The sequence below is a fragment of the Haematobia irritans genome, chromosome 4 (genome assembly GCF_050003625.1).
Source record: "Haematobia irritans isolate KBUSLIRL chromosome 4, ASM5000362v1, whole genome shotgun sequence".
NCBI classification, from domain to species: domain Eukaryota; kingdom Metazoa; phylum Arthropoda; class Insecta; order Diptera; family Muscidae; genus Haematobia; species Haematobia irritans.
Window position 1 is genome coordinate 179,372,489 of NC_134400.1, and position 10,160 is coordinate 179,382,648.

Genomic DNA, 10,160 nt, shown 5'->3' on the forward strand with positions numbered 1-10,160 from the left:
CCAAAAGCTCGCTGAATGAGCACTTGGACCATATTTATTAAAAGAACTGCATTTGCATTTTTAATTTAAGATTACGTTTTTATTAATTTTATTTTTTTTTAAATACAATATCATTTTCAATCTTCAAGTATTTTGGAGTTTGCATTTCCCTTTGTAAGATTGTGTTCATGTTAAGGATCAGTTTTGAATAAAAAAAAAAATAACTCATACAGTTTTTATTATAACAAACAAATAAATAAAATGAAATGAATTGTTAAGACTTTCTTCTCATTGATTTCACAATAAATAAAATAAACTCAGAATTAAATTGGATAAAGGGATAACTTTGTAATCTGAGTCTGGAATAAATGAATTGATGCGGGGCGCTTAGGGCTTAAAGAGAGAATAACGAAAAACTAATAGAAAGTAGGATCTAACAACTGAATTCTTCCTGTAATAGTAATTTCATTTTTGATTGGCCTTGAAAAATTGCCAATTTTTAAATTTCTTTTTTTTTTCACAGAGATAATTTGTGCGAAAACAAAATGTGTATGTTGTATGTGGACATTATTCATTATCATTAACACTCGTTTGTGTCACCAAATGAAGCGACAAGAATGTTTAGTTTTGTGGTGTATATGAATATTTCTGTATTAGTTTTCATTGCTTAATTGAGTTTGAGATTAAACTCTGGATATATGTTGTAAAAGATTACAAGGCCAAAATGCTTCAATGCGTTCTTTGAGCAACTGAAATGGATATGATATCCAGGTAAGTACGGTTTGAGCTAATAATCCCATTGGCTCTGGATATTGATGTGTCAAAAGAGCCAATAAAGCCGTAAAGGAGCACAGGCCCGCTGTGAAGAGTATGAAAAAGGGTAGCTCTTTTTTGGGATAGACAGAAACTTCATGGAATGCCGGTAGAAGCTCACGATCTGCACATTCTGTACATGTTGGATATGGATAGAAGAGATGGCCACGTTCTAATGGATAGGGCAACATGCGGAATGTACCCTCCCATGTACAGTGAAGTAAATTTAATGCACCATCGATGTTCTTCCAGTGTTTCAAATGGAAGAAGGCATAGGCCAATGCTTCAGAATCGCCACGTTTTAGTATATGCTCAGGAGGAAGAATAAGAGGTTTTGTCTCTAGCAAATATTTCGGCACATGCGGGTTAAACTCCACGGCGCGATGTATAGCCTCCACTGCACACATTTCAGCCGGACTTAGACCACGTTTCGACGCTATATCCGGTGAAAATTTATCAGCTACTGCCCTGGCCTTTAACAGTGCCGCTGTGTAGCAAATTGTGGCCGATTTGGGCAGTGAGATGTCGTCGTATTTGGCTAAAACTGCTTGGCAATCTGCATACGCTTGCATCTCCAATAAGGTTTCAATGAGATTCTCATGAATGTTCAGAACATTCATAATAGATGGAATTTCTTTTGTTAAATCCCGAAACATTTTTGCCGCCTCTTTTAATTTTCCCAATTTTCGAGCGCACATTGCCAATCGACGTCGTATGTAAATGAGAACATTCGTATCGCGTCGATGTATGCCCTCAGCTACTGGACCCTGATGCTGTGTTGCTTGAGATTTGCGATAATTTTGTTCGGCAATTTTTAATGCAGTGCGTAAAATTCGTTCTGCTTCAACAATTGTTGTTGCTTCCTGAAAAATATTATAAAAAACAAAAAAAATAAAGGACATTTTATTAGAATAATCTTAAAAAAAAAATTAAATACACCCCATAAGGGTACAAAGGCAATGATTCAGTAAATGAAAATAATAGCAGTTTTACTTCATGTGGGCTCACCGCACAGAATACATAAACGGACTTCCATGAAATCGAATAAAAATACATCTTCAAGAGCTCAAAAAATCATATCGGACTTCCATGAAATCGAATAAAAATGCATCTTCAAGAGCTCAAAAAATCATATCAGGATATGGGTTTATAAGGGGCACATTATAACCATGTGAAGCTGATACATAATTCGATCTCAAAAGTGCTACATAGGAGCATTTATTTATTTATTTAATCAAACTGAGCCCCCATGGGCCATATGTTGATAGATATATAAAGTAGAGCAATAATGAGTTTTAAAATATTAATTACATACATCAAAAATTGCTAAGGCACTAACACGAAAAATTCTAAAACTATAAAAAAAATTAAAAATCTAAAAATCTAGCAAAATCCTCAATGCACATTTCTAAAAAATTATGAATAAGTGTGAGACAGAGATTGTCAATGACTAAACTGCTAAGCTTCGTGAGAAAAATGGGATATTAACTTTTTTTTAAAACATGAACACTATTCGATAATTGCTTTATGTTTTGAGGTAAGGAGTTCCACAGTCTGGTAACTCGAATTGCAAACGAGCGCTCCAGAATATTATGGTTGAAATGTTCAATGCGTATTTGAGTGGTCCTTGTTGTACTCAAGAACCGGAAATAAGATATAAGATATGCTGGTTTACCTGATTTCAAAACACCATAAAGAAAACAAAGACACCGAATAACAAGATAACGCTCAAACGAGCATCCCAGAAATTCATTAGCAAAGCGTGAATAGTTGTGTCTACAGTTTTTACCGAATACAAAACGAAGCAGAGAATGGAAACATGAAGTAAGTTTAGACAAACTTGATCTACTTGACCCCATATAAACCTCTACACCGTATAAAATATGTGGCATAAGTAGTGAATGCGCCAGCATTCGTTTCACAGGAAGCGGGAGAATAACGTTCAAACTATATAGTTTCTTCAGAACGAAGTTAACTTTTGAACATATCTTGGCTATATGGAAATCGAATTTAAGTCTATGGTCAATGTGAAACCCAAGAGAAATAATGGAGTCACTAAAACTAATTAAATTGTCTTGGATCACAATATCTCTCAGTGTGATCGGCTGGCGGGGATTTTCAAAAGCCATGATCTTTGTTTTACTGACATTAATGGACAAGTTATTTCTGCTAGCCCAGTCATAAATATGACCGATGTCATGATCCAAATTCAATAGAGCATCTTGCGTCGTGCCAGATGCGCAGGTACTAAATAATTGAATATCATTGGCATATATAGCCATATCAACATGTTGAACACAATGTACAATGTCATTAATATATAACATAAACAGTATAGGACCAAGGATAGATCCCTGTGGAACACCTGAAGAAATTGGATTTACACATGAACTACGGCCATCACTATGTACAAATTGGAAACGGTTCGATAAAATTATTACTATATTAACCCGCACTTTCACGATAATAAAGAATTGCGACCATTTTCTTGTAGCTCCATTAAGCATTAATTGTCAATTAACAAAGTGAAAATAGCAGATATCGTCTCTCCGGTTGACTGAAACATTTATGGGCATGATGGCAAACATGTCCATAGGACATTTTAAAAGTTTAACCAATACTAGATTTGTAACGAATATGGTCTCTGTGAGTCTATGTTACTAATGGAGTTGAAATAAATAAATAAAAAAAAAAAAGAAAATGAGGTTTAGTAAACTTCATACGGTCTCAGCACAAATATTTCGGTTAATTGACTTTTATAAAAAAGAATTAAAGTAAATGTCGACTGTAATTCTCAAATTTAACCATGAAAATCGGACTGCATTTATCCGATTTTATTATATTTAGAATTAAAGGTGTTTTCCCGATATTAAAAACAAAATTAATTGAAGAGTATTGAATGATCAATATATTACCTCTTCTGCCAAAAGTATATAAGCTGGAGCACAGTCGGGATTGATTTCAATAGCATTGTGAGCTGATTTAATACGTTGCACGGGATTTCTTTCACGCCATGCTGTTTGCATTATTTCGTATTCCTCTTTGCGTGCATCACCTTCACATGTGAAAAACGTCTGATGATCTTGAGCCGATAAGTTCATGTCATAATACGTCAATGGTTCCTTGCTCGTTGCCCAAAAGAATCGCTGATATTCTGCACCTCGAAAAAGATTCAATGGATTTCGCCATACTTTACATTCGGGCATTTGTTGACCACTGCTATTTGAAGTACTGCCACCGTTTGAAGTACTACCAGGGTTTGAATTGCCACTAGCACCTGTCCCACTATTATTGCCGTTAGAGTCAGCAGCAGAATCACTCCCATTAATCCAAGGGCTTATGTGATTAATAGAGACTTGCTCTAAAATATGGAAAAAGAAAACTGTTTTAGAATTTTTGCTAATAATGAGTAACTTCATTTGACAACAAGAAAATTAAAAAAATATATTTTTTAATTATATACAAGTAGAGGACAACTTTGATCGACTTTCAAATTTTGACTAGTTTCAAGGTATATTAAGGAAGATACTCTCAGTATTACAAAAACAATAATATCAACCCTATATTGCCATTTTGATTGTCAATCAAATTGAAACATTTTTCAACAAGTGGGAAATCTAACACAAAAGAAATCTGGAAAATTACCCATATTTTCTTCAAAATATGAGGAAATATGTTACGGTTCGTGAGAATAGTTGAAGTAATTTTTACCTTCAATTAAGAGGACCATATTTTCGACTAAAATTTTGGCATGTTTAATTAAGGCCATTGACAGTTGTCAAACTCGTTTTAGGCTAAATGCCTTCTTAATGTTGTTATCCCTGTAAATATCGTTGTAAGTGGCATCTAACTATATGCGAAAAGCTATTCGAACTCTAATATAAAATATAAATATCAATCCTAATAATTAAGATCAAAATACACTAGTAGGTTAGGTTAGTTGGCAGCCCGATGTATCAGGCTCACTTGGACTATTCAGTCCATTGTGATACCACATTGGTGAAACCACATTGGTGAACTTACACTAACTGATATGAAGAAACGATATTTCTTCCATGAAGGCGATCGGCCAATACTAATGTACTACATTTAGAACAAAAACTTTCCAACCACAAAAGATAAACGTACGGAATAATTGTGCTAGATTAACTCATAAGGAATTCATTATTCTTGATACCCACAAAGTTGTGTAGTTTCGTTCAATTCCATGTAAAAGGAACAATTTAAGGGCCAACAAGGGATATTTCATTTCAGATAATGTGATTTATTTGCATTGCCCCAGGAATACTGTAAGAAAGGATCTAAACGAACGACAGCAAGTTTTTTGTCGGGTCACAAATCTAACGCAAATTTCTACAGAGATGAAGTGGTTCGACTGTTTCTTTGTACTACTGTTAAATATGAAGTAATGGATTCAAACCAAGTTTCCCAATAGTTTCACACAGTTATTCAATAGCCACATGTACAAAACATGCAGAATTTTCTGACAGCTTCAAAGGTATTAAGAACTTTCCATCACCTGGGATTCAATATATTTGGGATGGGATAACAATCTAACTAATTCATGTAGGCTTCTAACAAAACCGGATGGGACATTCGTTTTTTTTAAGATAGTTTTGCTTCAACCATTAATCTGATGTAAAGTTTTTTTTGGACGCGTGGTCATTGTATACTAGTTTATTTATCCGCCATATGAAGATTTCTCAAGATTTTATATACTTCACACTTACCTATAAAGGATGTGCCGTATTTGCGAAAATACCACCATTCAAAGATCAGTATTAGTCCTGATATCAGACTGGAAGTCCCCGTCAAAGCAACATAGAATTTAGGCGTCAAAGTGGAAAGGAACATCGACGAGGAGTCCCACATGACGGCGCCGCCGTTATTATTGGTGTCCTGTTGCTGAAATTCTTCAATATTTGCCAATTTTATGTTTTGTCCGTAGAAACGTAGCCAAAGACAAATGCTATACAATCTTATTTTCCAGGATTTGTCTTTGCGTATGCTTCTTCTTCTTCTCTCAACTCCTGCTGTGATGATTTTTAGATTTTTTCTCTACTCCGGATGTTTTTCCTATTTTCACCTTGCCTTACAAATAGTCCATCCTGCTTGCCATAACATAACCAGGAGATTTTTAATCCGCCAATGATATTGTTTATGTTTTCAATATAATTTGGCAAATGTTTGGCTTTTGGCCATAAATGTGCGCTAAACAATATTTTTCGACGACGGTTTCTATCTTTTGCGATTTCTCTCTAATCATCTGTCCGTAGGTCAGTGATGCCACATTTTCAGTTTTAAAGTATTTTTGCTTGTTTCTTCTTTGATGCAAAATACGCGAATGGGAAAACAGGTAATACCACTTATACAATGTGAGTCTTGGGTTGATGAGCGCGCCGCTGATTTCAGTCGCCACCGACCATTTTTTTTTTGCCAGTCGACGCCGCCACCGACTATGTCGATTCATCTCGACTCAAATTTATTCGCCAATTAAGCAAAAATATCGATTTAAATCAGAAAAATTTATTAATAATTGTCATAGTTAAAGTAACAGAAAAAACAAATTTATTTAGCCGTCGCCCCCGCCGTAGCGAAAAACTTAGTGGCAAAAATGGGTCGGTCCGGTATGCAGCTCTTACGAACATTCTTTCCAAAGGCAGTTCCGCTATCCAAAAATGCATCAGAACGGCTTTATCGATGTTTGCCAACATGAAGAATGAATTTCAAATGGGCAGTGGAAATTCCGCTAAAGGTGCATCCCGGGCTTTATTGGCCTGCAACAGTTGTCTACCGTATTTTAATCCCCGTTTGCTACCACTAAGAAATTCATTATTATTAGGGCTGTTTTCTTTTTGCACTGGATGCAACATTTGTATGAGCTATCCAGAACATCGTTGCACTGGTGTTCTATCCAGAACATCTCATCAGTGCAAGTCGAGTCGGTGTTACCAGATTGCATTTTGATAAAGTGACGCTTTTTAGATTCACAATAGCAGTTTATTGTGACTAATTTATCGAATATCATGAAATTCAAAGTGATACAGTGTCATGAATAATCGCAGCAGTATATATTTATAACTATTTGAGCATTTCATACATTAAAAATTTAAGATTTCACTTGTTTTCTGTGATTGTTTTTAAACAGCTGATGACAGTGTTGCATATTTTTTGGAGATGTCCTGGATAAACGAGTACTCTGTTTTCTTTTAGTCTGTGACTGCTTAGGGTATCCAGTGCAAAAAGAAAACAGCCCTAATAATGTGTTCATGCCAAATTTCGGGATTTTGTAGCAAATATATTTTAGTTTCAATCTAGACTAACAATTGGTCTCAAGTCGAAATTGTGTTTCATGAACAGGCAGTAATGCGCTTTACAGACTATCAGTTATTCCGGACGACAGTGCTCGTGTCGAACATATCCCATATATTGTGCACATTATAAGTTAAGTCGAAGGCATAATCGATACTGCTGCATGTTTATGGGATCGATAACACATTTACCGATTATTTAGTCATCGCCGACAAGTCGTATCGATCCGACACAGTGTAAGATTCTTTACAAACACCGACATTCCGGCCGGAATATCTGATAATTTGTAATGCGCTTTACAGATTATCACCCTGCCAGCACTTCAAAGTTCCATTTCATCCTCATCGCTACCACAGACTCGTAAATGTCACCACAACCATCGCGAACTGTGATGGGGGAAGCATATCAAAAAGTACAAAATGTACATGAAAGTATTTTGCCATCACTACTGTTAGAAGGGCCATTTTATTTTTTGTGAAACGCCAAGCGCAACCAGCTTGTTATATTTTATTTAAATAAAAACGAAAATAAAATGCTGAAAACATACCCTGCCAACATTTTTGGAATTTGACGACACTTCTGAGAATCTCCACCACGTCGAAAACAATCGTATACGATATCAAAAACTCGTCGGAAAAGCGCCGTCACTATTGAGAAGTTGTACCACGCAAAAGTTACTACAAAAAGGTTTCGCATGAGTGCAATTATTAGGTGCCTTTATAGATCAATTTAGAACGACGCCAATAAGGGACCCTCCAAACAATCAGAAAAAGTGCATTTTAAGATAGTTGTAAAAGAATCATTGTGGTCGAGTAAAACACGTTTGTTTAGATATTTATTAATTTGTGTAAACATTTACAAATTCTTAAAAATATAACATTTATACCACTATCACATTACATTTTAAATAATTTTTGGCATTAATGATGATGTTGAGTTACAAGTAGCGAGTTACATGTTGCAGCGTCTATCAACTAGTGTTTTTATTTGATGGAAGCAGCATGTCTGTAAAATATCTGAAAAACAATCACTTTATTCCATTTGGAAAATCAAAAATTGTTCACCAATATACCTTTCGCAATTTTAAGCGTATAATCTATGTTTTCAGAACTTTATTTTCGTTTTTATTTAATTAAAATATAACAAGCTGGTTGCGCTTGGCGTTTCACAAAAAATAAAATCGTAGTAGGGATGGCAAAATACTTGCATGTACTTTTTGATGTACCTTTTCATGATGGTTGAAGTGACATTTACGAGTCTGTGGTAACGATGAGGATGAAATGGAACTTTGAAATGCTGGCAGGGTAGTTATTACGCTTAAAATTGTGAAAAGTAAATTGGTGAACAATTTTTGACTTTCCAAATGGAATAAAGTGATAGTTTTTCAAATATTTTTCCAGACACGCTGCCTCCATTGGGAATAAAAGTACTGGCTGATAGACGCTACAACATTTAACTTACAACTTGTAACTCAACATCAATCTCTTATTAATGCATAAAAATGTGTTAAATGTGATGTGATAGCCGCATAAATGTTATATTTATGAGAATTTATAAATGTTTCATAAAATTAATAAACATCTAAACAATCGTGTTTTATTTGACCACAATGATTCTTTTACAACTATCTTAAAATGCACTTTGTCTGATTGTTTGAAGGGGCTCTTATCGGCGTCCTTCTAAATGTATCCAGATGGGCTCCTAATAATTGCACTCATGCGATACTTTTTTGTAGTAACTTGGCGTGGTACAACTTCTCAATAGTGACGGCGCTTTTCCGAGGAGTTTTGGATATCGTATACGACTGTTTTCGACGTAGTGGGGATTCTCTGAAGCGCCCCCAAATTCAAAAAATGTTGGCAGGACAGTTATTCCGGATTGTAATTTGTAATGCGCTTTACAGATTATCAGTTATTCCGGACGGAATGTCGGTGTTTGTAAAGAATCTTACAGTGTGTCGGATCGATACTTGTCGGCGATGACTAAATAATCGGTAAATGTGTTATCGATCCCATAAATATGCAGGCGTATCGATTATGCCTTCGGACTTAACTTATAATGTGCACAATACATGGGATATGTTCGACACGAGCACTGTCGTCCGGAATATCTGATTGCGCTTTACAGACCATCAGTTATTCCGGACGGAATGTCGGTGTTTGTAAAGAATCTTACAGTGTGTCGGATCGATACGACTTGTCGGTGATGACTAAATAATCGGTAAATGTGTTATCGATCCCATAAACATGCAGCAGTATCGATTATGCCTTCGGACTTAACTTATAATGTGCACAATATCCCTGCCAGCATTTCAAAGTTCCATTTCAACCTCATCGTTACCACAGACTCGTAAATGTCACTTCAACCATCATGAAAAGGTACATCAAAAAGTACATGCAAGTAATTTGCCATCCCTACTGTTAAAAAAGCCATTTTTTTGTGAAACGCCAAGCGCAACCAGCTTGTTATATTTTAATTAAATAAAAACGAAAATAAAGTTCTGAAAACATAGATTATACGCTTAAAATTGTGAAAGGTATATTGGTGAACAATTTGGTGATTTTCCAAATGGAATAAAGTGATTGTTTTTCAGATATTTTACAGACACGCTGCCTCCATGGAATAAAAACACTGGTTGATAGATGCAGCAACATGTAACTCGCTACTTGTAACTCAACATCATCATTAATGCCAACAATTATGTTAAATGTAATGTGATAGTGGTATAAATGTTATATTTTTAAGAATTTGTAAATGTTTAATCAAATTAATAAATATCTAAACAAACGTGTTTTACTCGACCACAATGATTCTTTTACAACTATCTTAAAATGCACTTTTTCTGATTGTTTGGAGGGTCCCTTATTGGCGTCGTTCTAAATTGATCTATAAAGGCACCTAATAATCGCACTCATGCGAAACATTTTTGTAGTAACTTGGCGTGGTACAACTTCTCAATAGTGACGGCGCTTTTCCGACGAGTTTTTGATGTCGTATATGATTGTTTTCGACGTAGTGGGGATTCTCAAAAGAGTCCCCAAATTCAAAAAATGTTG

General features: G+C 35.2%; 1 protein-coding gene and 2 long non-coding RNA genes across 3 annotated transcripts; 1 reads left to right on the top strand and 2 right to left on the bottom strand.

The window, feature by feature from the left end:
* Positions 1 to 51: 51 nt before the first annotated feature.
* Positions 52 to 6,064, bottom strand: LOC142233445 (protein ST7 homolog). Its single transcript, XM_075304371.1, has 3 exons — positions 5,523 to 6,064; positions 3,708 to 4,153; positions 52 to 1,655 (listed from the first exon to the last, which is right to left on the bottom strand). The coding sequence occupies exons 1-3, from the start codon at positions 5,662 to 5,664 to the stop codon at positions 663 to 665; spliced, it is 1,581 nt and encodes a 526-aa protein (XP_075160486.1). The 5' UTR covers positions 5,665 to 6,064; the 3' UTR covers positions 52 to 662.
* A 1,842-nt stretch (positions 6,065 to 7,906) lies between these two features.
* LOC142234838 (uncharacterized) lies at positions 7,907 to 8,307 on the bottom strand. Its single transcript, XR_012721724.1, has 2 exons — positions 8,177 to 8,307; positions 7,907 to 8,120 (listed from the first exon to the last, which is right to left on the bottom strand). It is a non-coding gene; the product is annotated as an uncharacterized LOC142234838 (long non-coding RNA).
* A 944-nt stretch (positions 8,308 to 9,251) lies between these two features.
* Positions 9,252 to 9,911, top strand: LOC142236137 (uncharacterized). Its single transcript, XR_012721913.1, has 2 exons — positions 9,252 to 9,640; positions 9,698 to 9,911. It is a non-coding gene; the product is annotated as an uncharacterized LOC142236137 (long non-coding RNA).
* Positions 9,912 to 10,160: the final 249 nt, after the last annotated feature.

Bases quoted from the DNA above. Each gene is read 5' to 3' on its own strand.
- LOC142233445 (XM_075304371.1), bottom strand. From the start codon at position 5,664: ATGTGGGACTCCTCGTCGATGTTCCTTTCCACTTTGACGCCTAAATTC. The intron at 4,154-5,522 runs GTAAGTGTGAAG...TCCATATTTTAG, and splicing joins ATACGGCACATCCTTTATAG to AGCAAGTCTCTATTAATCAC. The intron at 1,656-3,707 runs GTAATATATTGA...AATATTTTTCAG, and splicing joins ATATACTTTTGGCAGAAGAG to GAAGCAACAACAATTGTTGA.